The 24,354-nt window shown below is 37.5% G+C and overlaps 1 protein-coding gene across 1 annotated transcript; it reads right to left on the bottom strand.

Moving 5' to 3' along the window:
* Positions 1-1,128: 1,128 nt before the first annotated feature.
* Positions 1,129-23,357, bottom strand: Zswim2 (zinc finger SWIM-type containing 2). Its single transcript, XM_087209635.1, is given in 10 exon segments — positions 1,129-1,403; positions 4,431-4,543; positions 5,457-5,541; positions 8,135-8,386; positions 15,568-15,670; positions 15,673-15,777; positions 19,635-19,666; positions 21,591-21,676; positions 23,099-23,232; positions 23,235-23,357. Coding segments are annotated over 10 exon segments (1,020 nt in total). The 5' UTR covers positions 23,260-23,357; the 3' UTR covers positions 1,129-1,318.
* Positions 23,358-24,354: the final 997 nt, after the last annotated feature.

Here is a 24,354-nt window from a genome sequence, read left to right as displayed (position 1 = left end):
GTTTTCATTTCCTGTATAAGAAAAGTCCTTTTAAAGAAATAAAAGAAATCCACCATCTGGATTTTCCTATAGGCTTGTGGTGATTATTTGTGGAAAAAAAAAAAAAAGCAAAACTATACAGTTATCTGGAAATAATCCATACACACATATATGTATATGTGTGTGTATACACACACATATACATATTTATTTTGTTTTTTTAAGACAGGTTCTTGGCCTTGAACTTGCAGCAATCTTCTTGCCTCAGCTTCTCAAATGCTGGGTTTTCAGAGGTGAGCCACCGTGCCCAGCTCTACATTATATGTTATTAAGTGAAATATTTGAACGCAGAGAGTTGAAGCAGGAAAAATCTATATCTTTATGAAAAAATTTAATTAAGTGTAAAATAGGCTATGGAAGCTCTAATAAGCTGCTTTGTTGTGGAAGTAATAGGGTAATTTTAAGTGCAGTAATTATTCGTAGACAAGTAGGCAAAATAACAACAGAATTTCATATGCATTTATCAAGAGTGTTTATGTTTTTATGTTCTAAAAATAAATCATTTTTATATTCAATATCCAAATATTTTGATAGTAATCAAAAATACTTTTTCACAGTTGCACTCCTTCCATTATTAAAGATGGTGCAGTTCTTTTTGTATTTGAAGAATCAGACACAGGTTGTCTTGATAGATGACTACGTTTTTGTCTAATTTTCCCCATATAATTAGGACATCTTTCAGACACACTAAGATTAGTCATATTCCCATTAACAACAAGATTTAAATCCTCTGGGAGTAAAATATTTGATCTCCTATTGTCTTCTCTTACTTTAGTACCATGAGTCCTCTTTCAATTGTGGTTAACATGTTTAAAGCCTTTTGTCACCTTCTGATCCAGACCACTGTGGTCTTTTTGACCACTACGTGGGCTTTCCATTTCAGTCTGACATTTCATATTCTTAGGAGCAAGGGAAGGGAGAAATGTTTGCGATGGTATTTTCCGAAGTGATCCAGTGGGCAGATCTTGAAGATACCTGGGGAAATGCTGGCTGATTTTATATTCATAGAGTAATTTTCTTGACTTTGAATCATCTAACTTGACAGAGCACAGGTCATCTATAGTTATATCCTGATAGGTATTTGTTGGACTTTGAAGTGTGTTCAGTTTTTCAGAATTACTCTGAGAAATGCTTGGTAAAATTCCAGGTCTATTTTGTTTTAAAATTAATCCAGTACCAGGAATAAGAAGTTTTGGTTCTTCCTGCTTTGACAGATGTGTGATGTCCATGTTTGAAGCTGGCGGGTGTGCTTGCCCATCCAGTGCTGTACTTTTCCAGATTAAAGGGCTATAAATGACCAATCCATCAATAGGGCATGAGTTGCTCTTGTGGAACAACCAATTATCAATGCATTTCCTATGAAACTGGAGAAAATTTTACAAGTTAATCAGAGATACAGTGATCGTGTTTTCATCTGTGTTATTTACAGAAATTTTCCCAGCCTCAAAACTGTGTATTAGAACTATTTAGTAAAATAGAAGGTAATTCTGATCTATCAAGTCCTACGAAAATATCTTGAAGTTCACTTATAAATATAATAGATTTATGGACTAATCACCATTTTCAACATTAAAATGCAAAGACATGTATGTTAATATCACCTTTGTAATTTTATTAAACATTCACTACGTAGTCAAGGTATTAATTTCATGCTAATTGCTTCTAACAAATGAAAATTATTATCATTATTTGTAGTACTGGGTACTGAAGCCCGGGGCACCCTTTCTCTGAGCCACATCCCTACCCCTTTTTATTTTGAAACAGGGTCTTTCTGAGTGGCCTAGGCTGGCCTTGGACTTGAGATCCTCCTGTCTTAGCTTTCTAAAAACTGGGGTTAAAAATTATTAAAAAATTAAACACTAAAGTTGAAAATGGATCTGATGACAGTGAGATATAAAATAAATCATAGTTTTGGTAATAAAAGGAACTATCAGCTACTACAAATAAGGGTGACACTAATGCTACAAAATATTTATTGAAAGCTTTATTTCTGCAAAAGCTTAGTTATCAAGTATACAGTAATCAAGCAATGTTAGACTTTGATTCTAGTAAGTTCATATGAAATAATTATGGCAATTTAGGCATTTCTCTTTCATCTAAAAATACATACCAAAAAGTGTTCTACAAACCTTTTCTTTTGTAGAGAAATACATAAAGGATCTGTCTTTTCTATGTATAGAAAAGAGCCCTAACCAATGGGAACAGACATGGGGCGGAGCTGGGGCCCTAAACTTGACAGCTGCTTGTTCACATCTGCTGCATAATCTGAACTCTGTACAGGGCACAACTACAAAGTGGAAGGAGAAACTGAAGTTGTTACTTCATTTCTGGAAACTGGCCGTTTAGGGAAATTCACACTAAAGCGTTGTGACTTGTACCTTGTGGGAACATGGCAGCAGTATTGAATGTTGACCAGGATGAAATGACTTCAGACAGAGCCGACACTGGCAGCCTGGAGCAAGCAGCTTGCTGTTCTTCGTAACCAGGAGGAGAGGGAGGGAGCTCACCACGTGTTTCGGTGTGTAACCTGGCTGAAAGACAGTGACAGAGACATGAGTGTTCACGCGTGATGACAGATTTAGAAGAAACCACAGCATGGTCTTCTATGTAAAGCAGCTGAAGGTACAGCTTTCCTGAACCAAAGATAATCCATGTCATTCACTACAAAGCGAAACTATGGTATCGACCGTGCATAGGATAGATCCAGCTTCACAGACAGTAAATATTAATTTGGTCACATCAAATGAAAATACTAGTGTATATTTTTTTGTATTTTAATGTCAATAAAGCCAGAACAAAATTTTGATGAGAGCTATATTCTCAAATTATTTCAGTCTGGGTCAAACTTCTAAGCTAGTGTTTAGAAAAACACAATCCAATTCCCTTTGTCAACTGGTAGAAGGTGAGGTCATGGTAAGCCACGTTGACTATTTCAGGCTATGGTAGCGGCTGGCAAATCATAATCTTAAGGAAATCCATTTTCCCTGGGGTATGTGCTCACCACAACACTGTTAGATGACCTCACTGTAACCTTGGAAGTACTGACCAGCAAAGCAAGGATGTTACAGTGTGAACGGACTCATATTTGATGCCATCAGCAACTGGTTAAAAAAGTATCAAAAGCAAAGTTGATTAAAAGATCAGATGCATTTCTATATTCAAAGGTTACTCAAGAACAAAGTTCACAGATACTCTTCAGAAACGTTTGTATTTCTCATTGCTCTACAAATATATCCTCAGGCTACACAAATTTTGCTTTCATTAAAGTCATGTAATTTCAATTAGATGTGCATTTTTAGTACTTTTAAGGTTACTATCCATTCTTTTTTATCTTAAAATTCTTGCCTTGTTTCTTTCATTTTCTTTATTTCCTTCTTCCCTTGATGTTTCTCTCCCAACTCTCCACCTGTCAAGGTCTCCTAATTCGGCTCTTCGTTATGCAGTTTATTTTAATAGAAAGCAGTATGATTCCTCATCAGGAAAAATGGAAGTGGAGAGCCTTTGAAGAGACTCATTTCATGTCCCATCTCCAAAATGTGTAGGTACCATGGGGGATGGGCTATACATCCACTAGGATTGGATAGAAACCTATATATGTGTGGTATGGAGGTGTATTGCATGCAGGTCTATACATTTATTGAGCACAAGCAGTTTTTGTTTGGCTAATTCATTAAAACTTTAAAAAAAACCTTCAGTTTTATCTCATCCTCTTAAAATGGTCTCTTTTGCATGTTTTATAATGCATATAATCTATTAACACACATTTAATTTTCTGTAATTGACAAGGAGTAAGACTGAAGTTCTATGAACAACCCAATCAAGGCTCTGAAATGTGACCAATCTACTCAGTATTCTTATTCCATGGGTGTGAAATGGACAGTAGCTTAAGAGGGGTAAATGAAGCAGTAAATACTTCCTTCTGCTAGAGGCCAATTATCGCAAAGGTGAGTCTCAAAACCCCCTGTATCTCTTGTTTATCTAACTTATGTTAATTCTAACTTGATATTATTTAGATAACTGATTACTGAAGAAAATACCGAATCCCCAATACCTACTACTATCTCTAATGGAATAAATTATAATGGAGATTATTTGAATATTTGCTATATGTAGTAACTCATTTCATACTCAAAAAGTTCATATGAGGTTGGTTTTACAGTTATCTTCATGCTTAAGATGAACAAATGTGGCAGAGAGAAGTGATGTAAATGGCCCAAAGTTACACACACACAGCATGTGTTTGGACTAGATTGGATCTAAGCAGTCTGATTCTGTTCTATAACCTTATGTAGTATGTATTAAATCAAAGAATAAAATAATGTATTCAAACTGAACAATTATTCTAAGATCCCAAGTTAAACAAGAAATGTAAATTTTACCTAGAACCTCACCCTTGCTTTTCTTGATACCATGGCATCTTTTCTTCTATCTGACTTTTAATATCTAAATATTTTACATCTTCATGTGATTCTTTTTCTAGTGATCTCCATCTTTGTTTTCTCTTCTATAACAGGTAGAAAGTAGATGTTACTTTGAAAATCATGAACATTTTTATTTTGTGAATTAAAAAAATAATAATCTACTTATCAATTATATAATAATGTGAAAATATGACTTTTAAACATACTTATTCCTTTTTTTTTTTTTTTTGGTACCAGGGATCGAACTCAGGACCTTGAGCTTGTGAGGTAGGCACAGAGCCACTGAGCTAAATCCCCCACCCTATTCCTTTTTAACTGCATTGAAAATATCAAATAATTATCAGGTCTCATGTACTATTGTATAGCTACTATAATGATATTATTTTTAAAATAAAATTATTAATGATAGTTGTGTATATTTTATTTTCTATTGTATAGTTAGACAAACAGCATTATTTTTCAGCCCACAAGGTACTTTAAGTGTATAGTTCAAATGATATCAATAAAGTTCCATGTTTAATTATTGTTGGTGGAAGAAATTTTAAGAGAAAAGCATAATGATTGTTAGTTCTGATAAGCCAAATTATAAAGTTGAGGTCTTTTATAACTAATTTGCTAGTTTACCTATAATTCCTGTTTGGAAGATTTATTTATAATATCATCAGATGGTTGCTACTGTGTTGGATTTACAAATTACCAGTGAAAGAACTGCTTGCCTTATGCACCTACACAAAAAAGAGTTCTTCTAAAAATATCCTTATAGGCTTTCATTAAGAATCAGCCAACTTGGGGCCAGGGATTTAGCTCAGTGGTTTCGCTGCCTGCTGCGCAAGCACAAGGACCTGAGTTCGATCCCCGGTACCAAAAAAACCCCAACCAAACAAACAAACAAAAGAATCAACCAACTTTGTTCCAAAGCATTATCTATTCTTCATACTCTTAGGTTTACAACAAGACAAATCCAAACGCTCTGTTAGAGTCAAGATGATACTGTACCTCGCGAAATGCAAATGTATGAGGAGCGTGGCGGCAGCTATTGAAGCATTCCTGGCATAAGTGGTATTCTGTACATTCCGTGCACCTGAAAATGCAAACCGCCATAACCCGTGAGAGAGAATCCAGTTACAGTAGTGTTTTCAGATGAAAAGTTCTGACCCAAACTTTCTGGGAATGAACCAAACATGACATGGCCCATTTCAGGTCCCATTGTGCATTGGTTTCCTATTGTTGCTGTAAAATTTACAAATGTATCTGCTTAAACAATGCAAACTTATTATCCTACAGTTCTGCAAAGAAAAGCTTTACATGTGCCTATGGCTACAAACAAGAGGTTAGCAGGGCTGTGGTAGTCTTTTGAGGCTCCAAGAGAGAACCCATTTCCTTGCTTGCCTTCTAGAGAGGAGATGCATTTCTTTCTCAACATGTGGTCCTCTGCTCTCCTTCAAAGTGAGCTATGTAGCGTCTCCCTGCCTTTCTTCCCTTGCCACATTTCCCTCTGAATTTCTGGCCTCCACTTTTAAGAACAATTATCCTGGGCTTATCCAGACCAGAATCGCCTCCTTGTTTCAAGGTCGTCTGATTAGGAACCTTAATTCCATCTGCCACCTCATTTCCCTATGACCTGTGGCCTGACACAGGTCTGCACACAAGGGTGTAGACGTACAGTCCTCACAAGACCATTATTTTGCTCACCATTCCCTTTCCTGGATGCCTCCCTAGACTAAATAAGCTTGCCATCATCTTCTCTAAATTCCTAAAGGATCAACAACATTCTCCTCTAAATTCCTAAAGGATCAACAACAATATTCTCTCATTTGATTATCCAGCATTGCTTTCCAGTTGTTTCACAAATGCTATAATTATGCTTAACAGATTATGACTTAAAAGTGGAATTAAAAAAAAAAAAGTGGAGTTCCTTTTCTTTCCCCACAGAATGAAAATAGGTAAAGATTGAAAAAGTTTCAATAAAAAACAATGGATACAATTTTTAAAATTTAATTTTTCCTTAAAAATTCCAATGTCAGGTTTATATCGCTTATAAAAATTTGCCATAAGTATAGGATTTTAATTTACTTGCTGTAAAATTTACCAAACAATAACCCGAGCAGCAGTCAAATAAACTTATTTTTCTAATTTAAATTATCAAAGATTTATAAGGTTATTTCCAATGGGAATTTAGGAATAATATGTCCTTCAGACATTTTACAGTTAAGTACTAATTTATTTGTTATTAACAGAAGAGGGAGGGCACTGTTAGCATTAAATACCTAAAGCAAGCCTTACTATCTTTGGTACAATCCACCTCACCCACGTGTGAGGAATACAGGCCCACAAGGGTGAGAACTTGGTACTGTGTCTTTGTACCCCAGAGCTGTGGGACCCGAACGATGGCTGCTACTGCCAAGGGCCAAGTCCTTCTTTGTCCTAGAACTCTCTCCACCCGATCTTCCTGAGACCAGCTGATCACTTCCCTCTGAACATCTGCAAAAACTCGCTTCCTCTTCAAGTTATGTGCTTCTTTGGAACTTTTTCAGGCCAGCCACAGCCATTTTCCTAAGACTTTTTCTTTTTGTTACCAGGGATTAAGACTTTTTATTAATGATTAAATTCCCTCTGTGTGACACATACAGGAAACGGAGAATTAAATTCAGAGGTGAAAGGTACAATTTGCTGTTGAGGATTATAGAAAAGTTTTATGGTCTTATGAGAAAGTTTAACATGCATAATTTAAATTGTGCTCATCATAATGTATTTCTAGAAAAACTGAAAAGTAAACTGATGTAGTATTTACAAGAATTTTAAAAAATTGAAACAAAATATTCTCTTACTTAAGATTTTAATTAACAAAACATAATTTCCCAGACAATAAACTGATTTCTTTGGGGGGGGGTACTGGGGATAGAACTCAAGACCTTGCACTTTCGAGGCACCACTGAGTTAAATCCCCAGCCCAGTAAACTGATTTTTAATTGTGACAATGGTGGGAAAGCAGTGGAAACTGCTCTATTAATTATATCCTTTTGTTGTTATTGCAGAGTTATAAAATATGAGAGAAAACAAAACTCGCATTTATTGTATTGAAGACTTTTTGGAAACTGATGGGCAATTCAGACAGTCTAGTCAACATCCCATTGGTTTAATCTTAACGGATTTTGCCAGTGACCTGACAGGTTGTTCAAAGTGAGAAATCCAGGGAGACTCCGAGCTTGGTTCTCATCTAGGACAATGGGACAAGCCTGTGTCCAGGGCTTCTTGCCTGGTGTGCTCCTGGAGACTGAACCTGAATTCCAATGCAAGGCCGATTCTCTTGCAAAAGGGAAGAGAGTAAAATCAGATCACTGGTGTGGAAATCCCACAGAAGTTGTGGTCAAATGAAGCAATCACAGTTTATGCAGGAGGAAGGTGCCTGAATGAAGGGCAGGTACTTTAATGGTCAAAGTTTGGAAAAGTTAATGGGCTGGGATTTAGCTCAGTGGCACTGTGCCTTCCTTCTGAGTTCGATCCCCAGTACCAAAAAAAAAAAAAAAAAAAAATTGAAAAGTTAAAAAAAACTTGTAAATTTTTTTTTTTTGGTACTGGGGATCAAACTCAGCACCTTGCACTTTCAAGGCAGGTGGCAGAACCACTGAGCTAAATCACAGGCTAAACCTTGTAATCTTACTGGTGGCACTTACTTATAACATTTTCCCTTTATTGGAAACTGTTTGCAGTTATTACAGGGAATTCCAAGGTGTTTGTCCAGTTGTTCTTTCTCAGCGGTAGCCACAAGTTTCCTAGAGTTTTTGAATTCTTCCAAAATCACTTTCAGTGGTGCGAACTCTCTCCTGCACAGAGGACATTTCACCATGGAAGAGCTGGAGATCATGTTCTGATAGTTAGCCAAGATCTTCATGCATTTTATGTGAACATTATTGCCACAGCCAAATCTATCAGGAATAAAGTTCAAGATTACCATTCCTGTACAGAAGTTTTACATACACCTTGTAACTGTTTATATATCATGAACACCTTTACAAATAAGAATTTCTGTTCTAACACCTTTATTTCCCATAAAAAAACTTAGAACTGATTTTCTGGATATGGTTTGATTACACACACACACACAAATCTAATTTACCATATTTAATTTGGCATCTCAGAATCAACACATAAATTTTTTCCTATTCCAATGAAATGATGAAAGATTTTGGACCATAAAATATTTTTATTTGTAAAATGATAGTGAATATAGTCTCAACACAAAGAAAAATTATTACGATGCCACTGAATTTTCTCAGAAATCACACTCTGCTAAAATAAATACCTAAGAAATATTTGCTGGGAGAAAGAATATTTCAGGAAGTCGTTAATAATCTTACAGTGTGCAGTAGAAGCAGCCATATGAAAAAGTACAAAACTGTGGCAAATAATCAGGAGGAAAAAATAACAATGAAAATGTAGCAAGTTGCCGCTGAAGTTTTCTGAAGTCCAATTTTATTTTATTTTATTTTTTTTTGTATTAAATTCTTTTATTGCTACATTGTAGGTATACAACACAATTACATTTCTCATTGGGAATTGTACTTTTATATAATGCATCCTGGTTCTTATTTTTTCCCCATTCCTAGCCCTCCATTCACGCCCTCCACCCTTCCCTATTTACAAAGACTTTATTTCCATTTTTTCCATTTCTCAGCATTTTTTCCTTTCCCTTCTTTCCTTTCCCCTGTGCCTCCCACTACCCCTACCCCTTTGGACCTTTTATTCCTATTTTACATTATCGATTATTCATTCTAATCATTGGTACATTTTAGGTATACAATATAATGACATTCATCATTGGAAATTTGCACCTTTACATAGTCTCTCTTGGTTCTTATTTTTCACCCTTGCCCAGCCCTCCCTTCAACCCCTCCATTCCTCCCTATTTACAAAGATTTTGTTCCTATTTTTCCATTTTCTCATATTAATCCCATTCCCTTCTATCCTTTCCCCTAGCCTTCCCACTTCCTTCCCCTTTGCCCCTTTTCTATTTCACATTGCCTATTATACATTCAGTCCTTATTTACACTTTCAGTTTCTCACACCAGAGAAACTATTCGGTATTTACACATGTGTGTCCTATTTATTTCACTTAAGAGTATGGCCTCAATGTGCATCCACTTAGCTATAAATGTCTCTAATTTCTCATTTTTTATGGCTGAGTAGTACTCCATTTTATAAAAACCCCACATTTTCTTTATCCAGTCTCCAGTTGATGAGCATTTGGGCTGTTTCCAAGTTTTAGCTATTACAAACTGTGCTGCTATGAACATGAGTACACATATATCACTGTGGTATGATTCTTTTAATTCTTTGGGGAAGATCCCCAGCAGTGGAATAGCGGGGTCAAATGGGATTTCCAGTCCTAGTTCTTTGAGGTATCTCCATACTGATTTCCCCAGTGGTTGCACCAGTCTACACTTGCACCAGCAGTGGAGCAGGGTTCCTCTTTCCCCACAGCCCCGACAGCATTTGTTGTTGGTTGATTTCATGATAGCAGCCATTCTTTCTGGAGTGAAGTGGAATCTCAGCGTTGTTTTCCTTTGCATCTCTCGAATGACCAGTGATGTTGAACATTTTTTCATGTATTTATTTGCTATTTCTACTTCTTTGTGTGAGAAATGTCTGTTCATTTCAGATGCCCATTTTTGGATTGGGTCTTTAAATTTGGGAGATCTGATCTTTTTAAGTTCTTTATAGATTCGAGATAATAGACCTTTGTCTGAGGAAGAGCAGGTGAAGATTTTTTCCCACATTGTGGGTTGTCTCTTCACATTGCTGGTGGTTTCTCTTGCTGTGCAGAAGCTTTTTAATAAGAAGAGATCCCATTTGTTGATTGTTTGTGCTAGTTCACAGGCAACTGAGGTTTTGTTCATAAAATCTTTTCCTACACCGATGTCTTCAAGGGTTCTACCTAACCTCTGTTCCAACTGGTTCAGAGTTTCTATTTTAATATTTAGATCTTTAATCCATTTTGATTTCAGTTTAGTGCATGGTGAGAGATATAGGTCTAGTTTTAATCTTTGGCAAGTTGAAGCCCAATTTTTCCAGCACCATTTATTAAAGAGGCTATCTTTCCTGCAGTGAGGGTGTTTGGCTCCTTTGTCGAAGATGAGATGGCTGAGTGTGTCTGGCATTGTTTGTGCATCTTCTAATCTGTTCCACTGGTCCTCAGGTCTGTTTCTTTGCCAGTACCATGCTGTTTTTATCACAGTAGCTTTGTAGTAGAGTTGCAGGTTGGGGATTGTGATACCCCCTGCCATGTCTCTGCTACCTAGAATTACTTTTGCTATTCTGGGTCTCTTCTTGCTCCAAATTAATTTTTGGATTGTTTTCTTGAGGCCTATGAAGTATGCTGCTGGGATCTCAATTGGAATTGCATTAAATCTATATAGCAGTTTTGGAAGTATGGCCATTTTCACTATATTAATCCTTCCCACCCAGGAGCAGGGGATGTCTGTCCATTTTCTGATATCATCTTCAATCTCTCTTTTCAGAGTGCCATAGTTTGCAGAGAAGAGGTCTTTGATTTCTTTCATTAGGATGATTCCTAGGTATTTCAGTTTTTTGGATGCTATTGTGAAAGGAATTATTTGCCCTGTTTTTCTCTCAGTGAGTCTGTCATTGGTGTAGAGGAAAGCTATTGATTTTTGTGTGTTGACCTTGTAACCAGCTACTTGACTGAATTTGGTTATTAAGTCTAGAAGATTTTTGGTGGAGTTCTTGGGGTCTTCTATATAGAGTATCATGTCATCTGCAAATAATGACAATTTGACTTCTTCATTACCTATCTTTATTCCTTTTATTTCTTTCTCTTGTCTAATTGCTGTGGCTAATGTTTCCAGAACTATATTGAACAAGAGTGGTGATAGTGGACATCTTTGTCTTGTTCCTGATTTTAGTGTGAAGGATTTCAGTTTTTGACCATTTAGTATGATATTGGCTGTTGGTTTTTCATAGATGGCTTCTCTCACTTTGAGGTAGAGACCATCTATTCCAATTTTTTGTAGGGTTTTTATCATAAATGCATGTTGGATTTTGTCAAATGCTTTGTCTGCATCTATGGAGATAATCATATGGTTTTTGTCCTTGGCTCTATTGATATAGTGTATTACATTGATTGATTTGTGTATATTGAACCATCCCTGCATCCCTGGGATGAATCCCACTTGATCAGGGTATATTATCTTCTTGATGATCTTCTGCATTCTGTTTGCCAGTATCTTATTAAGGATTTTTGCATCTATGTTCATTAGTGAGATTGGCCTATAGTTCCCTTTTTCAGTTGGGTCCTTCTCTGCTTTGGGGATCAAGGTGATGCTTGCTTCCAGGAATGAATTTGGGAGTATTGCTTCCCTTTCAATTTCATTGAAGAGTTTAAACAGTAGTGGCAGCAGTTCCTCTCTAAATGTCTTGCAGAATTCAGCAGTGAAGCCATCAGGGCCCGGGCTTCTCTTAGTTGATAAGTTTTTAATTACATTTTTGATTTCATTGGTTGATATTGGGTTGTTCAGAATTTTTAGGTCTTCTTCATTCAACTTTGGTAATTCATATGTATCTAGGAATCTGTCCATTTCTTCTGTGTTGTCCATCTTATTGGCGTATAGGTTCTGGAAGTAGGTATTGATGATCCTCTGGATTTCTGCTGGGTCTGTTGTAATTTCACCCTTTTCATTCCTAATTGCATGGATTTGGGCCTTTTCTTTCCTTTTTCTGACAAGGTTGACTAAAGGTTTGTCAATTTTGTTGATTCTTTCAAAGAACCAACTCTTGGCTTCATTGATTTTTTGTATCGATCTCTTAATCTCCATTGCATTGATTTCTCCTCTGATCTTTATAATTTCCTCCCTTGTATGAGCTTTGGGGTTGTCCTGCTCTTCTTTTTCTAGAAGCTTGAGGTTCAGCATCAGGTTGTTTAATTGGGCTTGTTCTGTTTTCCTAATATGCGTATTCACTGCTATGAACTTCCTTTGTAAGACTGCTTTCATTGTGTCCCATAGATTCTGATATGTTGTATTGTCATTGTCATTTAATTGAAGGAACTGTCTGATTTCTTCTTTAATTTCCTCTGTGACCCATTGGTTATTCAGAAGTGTGTTGTTCAATTTCCACGTGTTTATGAAATTTTTTGTTTCTTTTGCTATGGATCTCCAATTTCATCACACTATGGTCTGATAATATACAGGGGATAACTTCAATTCCTTTGCACTTGCTTAAACATGTTCTATGTGTGAGTATGTGGTCTATTTTGGAGAATGACCCATGTGCAGCTGAGAAGAATGTGTATTCTGATTTTGTGGGGTGGAAGACTCTGTAAACATCTGTTAAGCTCATTTGTTCAAGATTTCAATTGAGTTCTAGTATTTCATTACTTATTTTTAGTCTAGTTGATCTATCTATTTGTGACAGTGGGGTGTTGAGGTCCCCCACTACAATTGTATTAGTGCATATATGACTTTTCATGTCTGTTAGTATTTGTTTTATATAGTTGGGTGCACTAGTGTTTGGTGCATAGATATTTATGATTGTCATCTCTTCCTCTTGGACTCTTCCCTTTACAAGGACGTAGTGTCCTTCTTCATTTCTCTTAATCAGTGTTGGTTTGAAATCTACTTGATCTGCAAAGAGGATAGCTACTCCTGCTTTTTTCGGGTTCCTGTTGCATGCAGTATTGTTTTCCACCCTTTAACTTTCAGTCTATGAGTTTCCTTTTGAATTAAGTGTGTTTCTTGTATGCAGCATATTGTTGGATTTTGCTTCTTGACCCATTCTGCCAGTCTATTTCTTTTGATTGGTGAATTGAGACCATTAACATTGATGGTTATAACTGAAACGTATTGACTTGTCATTGCCATGACTTTTTCTTTTTGTTGGGTTCTCCCCCTTTACATTTAATTTCTTGTCATGCCAGATGGGTTCATTCTCCTTTGCTTCCTGGGGTTGTGATCCTCAACGTCTGTTCCTAGGGTATTGTGTAAAATTCTTTGGAGTGCTGGTTTGGTATTCACGAAGTTCCTAAGGTGCTCTTTGTCATGAAAGTATCTTATTTCTCCATCCATTTTGAAAGATAGTTTTGCAGGGTATATCAATCTGGGTTGGAGGCTGTTTTCTTTTAGGGCTCGGAATATGTCACTCCAAGCTCTTCTTGCCTTGATGGTTTGTGTTGAGAAGTCTGCTGTGATTCTGATGGGCTTTCCTTTGTATGTGATTTGTTTCTTTTCTCTGACTGCTTGGAGAACTTTTTTCTTCTGTTGTGTTTCTGGAATCTTAACAATTATAAGCCTATGGGTAGATTTTTCTTGATCAAGGCTATTTGGAGTCCTATATGCCTCATTTATCTGTATCTCAAGCTCTTTTCCCCTGCTTGGGAAGTTTTCTGCCATTATTTCTGTGAAGAGATTTTTTATGTCATCTCCACTCTCTCTTCTTTCTTCATTGAGCCCAATCAGTCTTACGTTATTCTTTTTTGCATCATCTAGAAGCTGCTGGTTTGATTTCTCATGTTCCCTTATAATTTTGAAGCAGTTTTTCTTTTCCTGGTCACTAATTGCAATCTTATATTCTATATCTGAAATTCTGTCCTCACACTGGCTCATTCTGCTGTGTAGACTTTCAATGGAATTTTTCATGTCCTGGAAATCTATTTGCATCTGTTTTATGGATTCCATTTGTTTCTTATGTTGGGATTCCATCATGTTCCTGAGCTCCTCTGTAGATTTATTAATCATGTCTTGCACTAGGGGCACAATTTCTCCTGTTATCTGAGAAATTATTTCTGATTTCATTTTTTCCAGATCCCTTTTTGTTGCCAGTTCAGTGGGTCCAGGTGGTTGAGTAGCAGAGTGTTCCATCTCATTTCCCTTTGGGGTTGCTGTAGGTGATCTGGAAGTCTGGTTTTGAGACTTATTTACGTGTTTTCTCATTTCGACTAGGGTGGGCGGGGGGCTGTTAGCTCGTGCATGGATTACCTCCTCTGAGGTGTGTGAGGTGGGACAGGGGCCAGGAACAGCGGTAGGGATGGTGACCCAAAAGCCCTTTCCTGTGGTCTGGGAGCATCTGGAGGGATGGTGGCCGGAAAACCCCTTCCTCTGGGCCAGGAGCAGCGGGACAGAAGCAGGCCTAAAAGCCCTTTCCTCTGGGCTGGGAGCAGCGGGAGGGATGGTGACCGGGAAGCCCCTTCCTCTGGACCAGGAGCAGTGGGGTGACAGCTCAGAAGCCCCTACCTCTGGGCCGGGAACAGTGGGACTCAGTACCTTGGTCTGGTGGTCTGGTGTCCTCTGTGTCTTTGTAATGTGGAATCAGGTGGCTGCCTGTCTGCAGTGGGGTGATTCGGTGTCTTCCACGCGACTCAGGACCTCGGTAGGGCATGCACAGACCTGCCTGTCTGTAGCGGTCCGAGTCAGCGTCTTCTGCGTGACTCAGGACCTCAGTAGGGCGTGCACAGATCTGCCTGTCTGCAGCGGGCTGAGTCGGCATGTGTTCCTCGCGACTGGGGACCTCGGCAGGGTCTGAAGTCCAATTTTAAAGAGCCACGAAGAATATGAAACTCTTCCCCATTTTTGTGTAAGTAAAATTTTGAACTATTTAGGTTTAAAAATAAGATTTTTTTTTTTTTTTTGTACCGGGGATGGAACTGGGGTCCTTGTGCTTGCGCAGCAGGCGGCGAAACTACTGAGGTAAATCCCTGCCCTAAAAATAATATTTTTTAAAAACTGAAAAGAATGTTTCCATTTCGAGGTAAAATCATCTTTATTTTCAAAAAACTCTGTAACTACCCTAAGCTATGTCATTTATTCATGTGTAAAATACAAATACATGAAAACGATCTTACTTTCATTATGTAACTTGGAGGGAAAATAATTGTGGGGTGATAGTTTTAGTTTTCATCCTTGAAATGTAGCCTAGAAATATTCAGAGTGAGAGCAGGACCTCTCACAAGATACATGTTGGGAAACAAAAGAACATTAAAATATAAATCGCCCATTGCTACAACTTTCTATTTTTTTTCTATTGACACGTGTCCTACTCTAATCAGTTATTAACAAGTTAAATTACACTTTTTCGTAAGTTTTTAGAATCTGAAGACAAAACCCATCATCTGCAGAAGGTGACAGGGAGCCTCTTCGCCAGGAGCCCCTCCTGACAAATGGAGCAGACGTCCTCAGGACCGACTTCCTTCTGTGGAACAGACCTGGCTCCTTCCCCGGCCGCGTGTCTGGCTGCAGGGTTGGAGCTCTATGTAACCCCCGCAGCAAGTCATTTATTTCTCCTTCCGTAAGGCCTAACTGGAAAGCAGCTAGTGAAAAACCCCAGAGCATTAAAATTCAGAGGCAAAACTGGAAATATAGACATGCAAAAATTTATGCTGCAAGTTCGAATTTTCTTTCAAGTACCAGGACAGTTTTAGTTGAATTATATACCGACGGTGACCACTTCTTGGCATTCCTTTCAGAGCCAAAAGGTCAGAAGAAAGTCACAAAAAGAATGGAAATTATCTTTTCTTTTTTTCATTACTGAAAAAAGTGCAGATAGTGCATTGTAAGGGTCTTGGATATGATGGTGTTCATTTTTGGATTGGTGTCATAATTCTGGTTCTACGTTGGTTCTACATTTTGACTTGTTCATTTGTCCATAAGAAAATATTTTATCAACAAACAAGAGTATTAAAAAACAGGGGCCTAAGTACGTAAAAGGGAAACGAGAACATCTGAGGAGCGTAATTTATATTTGTTAGATGAGTAAATGAAGAGTGTCCAGTGTCCAGTGGGGGACCAAGAGTTAATTCATGGGGCCTATTTTCCTGTTTCAGTTTTGTGTCCCTGCCAAGTGTCTCGGGAACTGCGCTCTACACAGACTCGGTCTGCATTCCCCAGGACGCTCTGCTCGGCACTCTGTTGCCTGCACCCTTCTTGTTTTTGAATTCTCTCCATCTTGCTGTCTTTATAAGAAATTGCGTTCTATGGGGCAGTGGTTTTGACCAGAGCACCCTACATTCTTTATTTTCTGGCCTACCCCTAGGCTCCTTCCCCTCTTCCCTCTCTTCCCCATATCTAACGGCTATCCATCCCATACATTCTATTCCTCTTATACAGCAGATGTCTGCTCTCCAGAAAAAGGGAGACTGAAGAGTCAAAGACTGCTTCTGGGCATGAAGATGCCTGAGGGCAGCGGCAATGCTGAAGAATACAGCTTCAGCAAAGAGGCTGTTCTGTGTGGTTCATAGTAGGAACTGGAAAATAAAAGGCAGGAACGACTCTTCTGACACTGGTGTGGAAAAATTGAATGTATGGAACTAAACAAGAATGTTCTGAAGGAGGAGAGCAAAGCAGCAAACCGTGTCTGACATGACAAGGTGTTGTACAGACAATAAACACAGCATCATCTCAGAGAATGGGCAAATGGAACTTTGTTTAGTGGGTGGCTTTCAGCATGGTGCTTCATTTCCCTCTTATCTCACTTCTGTTGACACTAATGAAATCTGTGTGGCTTCCCCCCATGCCTTCTTTACTATTTGAACTTCATGTGTGAATTATACTTAGGTTATGTATTGCAGTAAAACTGGATTCTTCTGAAATATTATAGAGCTTGCCCCTTTGCTGATGCTCTCCTTATCCATAATAATCATCTTTTCAATGGCTTTATTAAATTTTGGTATACACATGAATTTTCTGTGTTAATACTGACATTCTTCCTTTCATGTGTATCAATCCATTCAAAATTGTCTCTTATGGTAGTGGTAGTCTTTTAGAGCTCTCTTTTCTGCTGGTTTTTCTGTTGTTTTTATTTTTCATTATGTCATCCATGTGTGGTTGGTGGTATAAGTTGGAGGTTGGAACTGAATTAGTTTGTTCCTTATTGCTATCCAGTTATATCAGTAATGGCTACCGAAGAGTCATTCATTTCTCATCTTTGTGTCTTGGAGTTGAACTATTGCCTTGTGTTATTTCTTTTTGTACTTAAGAAAGGTTTTGGGGAGAATTTAAATATTAGATTCATGGCAGATGAATATTAGATATATGGCATAATGGAAACAATTTTCTTATTTAGTTTACTAGGCATGAATAGATTAGTTTGAATTTGTATGTGACATCTTTCTCATTTTGCATGATTTCTTTAAAATTGTAGAAATAAACACAGACAGACAGGAGAAGAGGATGTGAGCAAAAAAGAATTCCAAGCTTTGGAGCAGAAATGAAAAGGAAGGCCAAAATGTGACACGGAGATTCAAAGAGAGGAAACCAGGCTGGGCAAGGTAGTTCATGGCTGTAACCCCAGCACTCTGGGAGGCTGAGGCAGGAGGTCACAAGTTCAAGGCCAGCTTGAGCAATTTACTGAGATCTCTGTCTAAAGAAAGAAAGAAAAAGAAGGGCTGGGAAGTAGCTCAGTGCAAGCAAAGGTCCTGGGTTCCATCTTCAGTACTGCAAAACAAACAAACAAATGCAAAACAACAACAAAAAACTCCACCAACAATTAAAAAGAACAAAAACAAAAGCAGGTGTGAATTTGGTGTTTACTCTGTCCGTGGGACCTCCAAATTGAGCTGTCTGACCTCAAAACTGAGCTGTCCAAAGCAACTCTGTCTTGTTGCTGATCTGTGAGAATCAATGGTGTAGATTTCACCACTGGAGATACAAACAACAGGAGATGTTTTCAAAAGATTATGTAGAGTGAGAGAAGAAAACAAAAGGGAAATCCCCATGAAACACTAAAACTAACCTATTTTTTAGTATAACTTTTATTTATTTATTTTATTTTAAATTTATTTTTTAATTTATATATTAATTGGTACATTTTAGGTATACAGTTCATTTACATTTATCATTGGGTGTTTGTACCTGAACATGATGTATCTTTGTTATTTTTTCCCCATTACCTGTGCGCCCTTCCCTATTTACATAGACTTTGTTTCCATTTTTTTTTTCTCATAATTTTTCCTTTCCTTTCTTCCCTTTCCCCTTCCCCTCCCACCACCCCTACCCCTTTGGACCTTTTCCTATTTCAAATTGTCAATTATTCATTTTAATCATTTTTATCCTTATTTATACTTTCAGTTTCTCACACTAGAGATACTACTCGGTATTTACACATATGTGTCCTATTTATTTCACTTAAGAGTATGGCCTCAATATGCATCCATTTAGCTATAAATGACTCTACTTTCTCATTCTTTATGGCTGAGTAGTGCTCCATTTTATAAAAAAGCCACATCTTCTTTATCCAGTAGTATAACTTTTAAATATGTTTGTATAACATTCGGGGGGATGAACTTGCCTAAATAGAATCTTTGAATTGAAAACTGATTATTACTATAATTTTTATGAATATTTATAATATTCATACATTCATAATATTCATACATTTATAATAAATTTTAAAATACAGCTCATTGATGGGTCTTGTATTGGTCCAACAACTCTTTGGTGGCAGGCAACACTTTAATAATGGTAGTATCTTTATTATAAAATGTACCCATTTAAATGACCTATAATAGAACTATTTATCTTTTCCCTTTATTTTTGAGGACTCTGGAATTTAAAGTCTTACAATTACAATGCCTGACTCTAAACTCAATTTAAGTACTGACATAAAACTACTGCATTTTACTCTAGGAACATTTTTTATTTTCAAAAAAATTTCAGTCAGTAAATGCTTTTGGATAAAATTATGTGCCATCATATTTCTGGGTTCTAAAAAATTGCATTTAAAAATTTTCTCACTATTAAAGCAATTTTAGATACAGTAAGCACTGTGAAGTTTTGCTCACGATAGGAGATATTGTTTTCTACCAAATAACTGGCCATTGTTTCATCCTTGTTTTTAAGTGTCTTTGAGTTTGAAAATGACATATCAAAGAAGTTTTTTTTTTAATCAAAGAAGAAAAATGTTCAAACTTTAAGTTTAAGAAGCTGGGCTATAGATAGTTACTGTATTCTTTTTTTGTTTTTGTTTTGGTACCAGGGATTGAACTCAGGACCTTGTGCTTGCAAGGCAGGTGGCGGAACCACTGAGCTAAATCCCTGACCCCACTTATTGTATTCTTTTGAAAAATAAACACCTAAATTTAGACTAAATTTAAATTTAAAAATTCAACAAATACAATGTTAATTTCAAATTAGTAAAAATAAACACCAAAATAAAAACTGTAAAACTTACATTCATGATTTCTTGGAAGCTTGAATTTTTTTCAATAAGATCCTAATAGTCACAAGTAGAAAAAAAAATTTACATTTTATATAACCTCAAAAGATATTTCTAAAAATTTTTACAACAGAAATAGCATTATATAGTTTGCACTATTAAGTGCTATGAAGAAAATTAAAACATCAATTTTCTATAATAAACTTACATTTTCAAATAAATGTGTAAAAGTATAATTAATGAAAACAAAATACATTTGTAGGAAAGAAATTTATTAGAGAGAGTCCATGTATTTCTTATGGCATATAGCTTTCAGAGAGAGGCTAATGAGGGTTTTAGGTATTTGTAGTACTCTCTTTTTGATTTTCCTGGAAATGAAGTAAGCATCTAGATATAGTACCAAGTGATATAACAACTTCAATGTATAATAGAAAAATATTTTCAAATCTCATCAAAATAAAATGTGATTTTAAAAGTGATAAATACATATTTAGTTACTATTTAAATATATTAAATATACTTTAGTATATTAAATGCTTGGACTATATTTCCATTTAATTGGTTTAAAATACAAATTTAGTTACATCACATTAAAATCAGAATTGACTGCTCTTGCTCTGATATTCAATAAAAATGGAAAAGCCTAATAAGTATAATGAGAACAAATTACAAATTTTGGAAGAAGCATCTTTTTATTTTTATGGGAACAGAACAAATAACCTGTGTTAATAGATGCTTAATAAAAATCAACCAAAATAATAAAAAACTTGGTAAGTAAAGGCATTAGAAAATAACAGATATACTATACTCGTTTATACCTATAAAGATCAGCATTAGAAATGACATAGTCTTTCCTAAATTTTTCATTTCCCCTCAAATATCAATTATAAATTAATAATATAATGAAGAATTTGCTGGTATTTGTACAGATAAGTAGTCAAAACAAAATGAATGGAGTTGGGGTTTTAAACAGAATGGCGATTTTTTTTCTTCTCTTTCTGGGGATTAATAAAAAAGATCTAAAGGAATAATTTCAAATTTCAGAAAAGTAATCTTCAATAGAGTCCTATTTCTATCTTGAAAGATTCATAGCAAAGGGTTCATCAAAAAGAAAAAAATTGTGAAATGACCAACATCGCCAGTATAATAAGGTGAATATTTTCAATTCCATTGTATTTATGTGGAAAATAGAACACTAGATTGCAAGAAAATGTATTTTTAGAGACGGAAAGTTGTTTCTTTCTTTCTTTTTTTTTTTTTTGGTACCAGGGATTGAACTCGGGACCTTGCACTTGCGAGGCAGGAGGCAGAGCCACTGTTGGCCTGGCCCCAACAGAAAGTTGTTGAAGCACAGTAATGTCTCAAAATGAACCACAAAGTTAATATCACTGATGCGAATCACATTTGTACATAGAATGGGAACGAATCTAAAGGTGGATGTTTTTATTTAAAAACATTAACTTTATAAAATGTTCCTCAATTGTTTCCAGAGTAAAATAAAATACATTGGTAAACTATGGGCATTTATACTTTACATTCCGACACTAAATTTCTTTGATCTTGTTGCACTCAAACCAAGAAAAAGTAAAATATATAACCCATTAAGACATTCTTTGGTGAAAGATCTTCATTATAAACTTGAGTTATTTATAGAAAAATGGAGCACCTTGAGACCATAACGTTAAGGGAAATAAATCAGACACAGAAGCTTAGATATCGCATAGTTTCTCTTGTGTGAGAAACCCAAAGTATAAATAAAGAGCAAAATAAAAGATAAATAATAAGAAGTGAGAAGCTAGATCTTTTGTAAAGGGGAAGAGGATCCAGAGAAGGAGGGTGAGGGTGGGAGAGGAAGGGAAAAGGATGAAAAGAGAATGAAGACGTGGTATGTACTTTGCACCAACTCCCCATGAGGAATGTAATCATTATGTACTGCAAAAAGTACTAATAAAAATAAAAATTTAATAAAAAATCACATACCAGCATATATGCTTACAAAGCTCCCCTCCTTTCAGAAATGTGGAACAGTTACAAACATGAGGGTTTCCTAGGAAAACCTTGAAAAGAAAAAAAAAATACCCGTGAATGTTAGAGCACTGACATTATGTAACTAACTTGTTATATAATTTGATTAAAAGAGACTTAGAGAGGTCATCTGGTTTAGGTGAGTGCAGGCAGAGCCTGGTACTGACTAGCCTGTTGGGAAATCTGACCTGGCATTGCACCTCAGACTTTCACTTCCTTATTCTTTGCCTTGGTTAACCACTTGAATTATGAATTAAGACAGTTTTGAGTGATCTTTACGCAGATGCAAATATATCTAAGTTTAAAAGCTGAAAAAACAAGAAACAAACTCTCAAAACGACGTGTCTTACTGTAAGGACTTTTGTAAGGTAGCTCACTTTGGATTTTTGTTTGTTTTGGATTTAAAATTTAATCTAATTCAAGAGGAGTAACCTTATTCACCAAGACTGCATGGCTAACACAGTTTATTAAAGCGAGTTTTGTAAGCAACAAGGGGATAAACAGTCTTTTAAAAAGGTACAGACAAGTAAACTGTATTCAGAACTGTAAAACACATAGCGTCAAATTAAAAATTTCCAAGTCAACTCATAGGAAGTGGGTGCAGTGGCTGATTTTTGCTGAGAATGGAATTTATAAACATAAACTGTCCCTAGTCTTTCAGCAAAATAAAAGGTTTTTTATTCAGAGCTTTCCAAGGCATCACCATTTAAACTAGCCTTTAATGGGGCCTTGCTATGTTGTAAAGTGAAAGAAGCAAAACTGATTTTGTTTATCGAGCAGATATTTACGGTCTGTAAATCTGTAGGCTTTCCTTTCTGTTTGATTTACGGATTAGCGACTGCTAGAAATGGATCGAATGCACAACATGCAAACTACAGCCCTTAAAATCAAGGGGTGTGACGGACCAGCCGTCACCAGTCGAAAGGTTCCTGAATGGGGGAAAGGAGGACTGAGAAAAATCAAGAGAAGAGACAGAGTCGGGAGGGCTCCCAAGACGAAGCAAGCAAGTTTATTTTTACCTCTCTTTTATACACTCAGTGAATTAGGTCATTAACCATGACCTTTATCCAAAACACCTGCTTCGTTGTTTGCTAGTTTTCTAGACACTCCTCGCCCTCATGGGCTACTTTGTTTCCTGGGGTTACAGAAGGTTCACCTTGTTGCTAGGGCAAACTCTAAAGGGAAACATCGGAGTTAGGGGAGACACGGTTCCCCATTACATAGTCTCCTGGCTATTTATAACAAAGGGTAAAATTAAAATGAAGCTTTTTGGCTGACACCGCTCCCCACAAAGGGGCCGTCGTTTTCCAAGAGTTTGGATACAACTGGAGGTCCCACTCTCCAAAAAAGAAGCGTTGGTAGTAGTCACTATTTCTCTTGTGATTCGTGGTGCTGGTGTGGGCAGTGGCAGGGTGGCCTTCGGCCGAGGGGGAGCGGGCGGCCGGTATATTTACTCGGAAATCCCCGTTCTCCGGCTCTTCCTCCCTCAGCAGGAAGCTGGTGGGGCCAATTTCCCGCAGGAGATAGATGCTGCCGCTCAGCGCCTGGTCCTGCTGCCAGCTGAGGCTGTCGCTCAGGTGTCTTCGCCGGACGCCTTACAACTGCGGCGAAGCATCCCGCTCGGACACCTGCGGAGGCGCCCGCGGGTCTCTATGGCGACGGCGTGGGCCGTTTGCCCTTGTGACTGGGGAGGCTCCACCGCTCCCGGCGTGCTCTGCGCGGAACCGTGGGCGGGTGCGGACTCTGTTGTTGCTCGCGCCCGCTCGCGCCCGCCCGCGCCCGGATGCGGGGACGAAGCTGGGCCTGGGCTGTTTCCAAAACCAGGGCTGGCAGAATCCGCATTAGGGTGGGCACAAACCTATGGGCTCCGGGTGTTAAAATCACGTCTGTTGATTGCTCGTCTTCTTCAGAAAGCCCCACAGTGATTGCTGACGTTCAGCAATGTCCCATAGACATTTCCTGATTGTTCACGTTGTGCCCGGACTGAAGGAGTCGCTTTCTAGGTCTTCGAGTTGGTGTACGTTGGTTTTTTTCTCCTCTGGTACTTGGGATTGAATCCAGGGCCTTTGCACTGAGCTACAGCCCCAGCCTTTTAAAATGTTCTTTTCTTATTCTGAGACAAGGCCTTGCTAACTTGGCCAAGCCGTCCTAAAGCACGGAGAGCTCTCCGCTACTTGCATGGGTAAGGCTTGGGGCCTGGCTGGTGGCGCAGAGCCTACGGAGTCTCCAAGGCACGTGGGCTCCAAAAGTGCACATCTCTTGTTATAAGAGTAAGATTTTCAAAATATGCAGCGTTGCCCCAATAATGCGAATTGTCTCTACGCTTTATTATGCCCTAGAAGGAGAGCTGTGAATATGGGGTTAACCTTGAGCCAGTAGTATGTATACGTTAACCCTTTGAGCATTAACTCCTGAAAGAAAAATCATGTTGCTAGATTCTAAGAGTTTAAAACAGGAGATAGCATCCCTTAGCAACAGTAAGGACAGAAGATACTTAAAACCAGGACCAGACTGTGTCAAGAGCAGGCGAGGAGAAAATGGCGGTGGCAGCCTCCACGTGTGATAGCTGGATAAACAGCATCCAGACCCAGGTCTAAGATTTTAACTGACTGAAGTTTGTTTCTAGTGACCTACTCTGAGCAATATACATGTAACAGCAATCCCAATGTTAACATCAATTTAATGGTATCAGAAGTTAAAGCAAAGTGTT

The sequence above is a fragment of the Heterocephalus glaber genome, unplaced genomic scaffold (genome assembly GCF_053883595.1).
Source record: "Heterocephalus glaber isolate CG9 unplaced genomic scaffold, H.glaber_assembly_v1.0 deba00001058, whole genome shotgun sequence".
Lineage (NCBI taxonomy): Eukaryota > Metazoa > Chordata > Mammalia > Rodentia > Bathyergidae > Heterocephalus > Heterocephalus glaber.
Note: the sequence above shows the minus strand (reverse complement) of the source record. Positions and strands in the feature narration are given on the sequence as shown.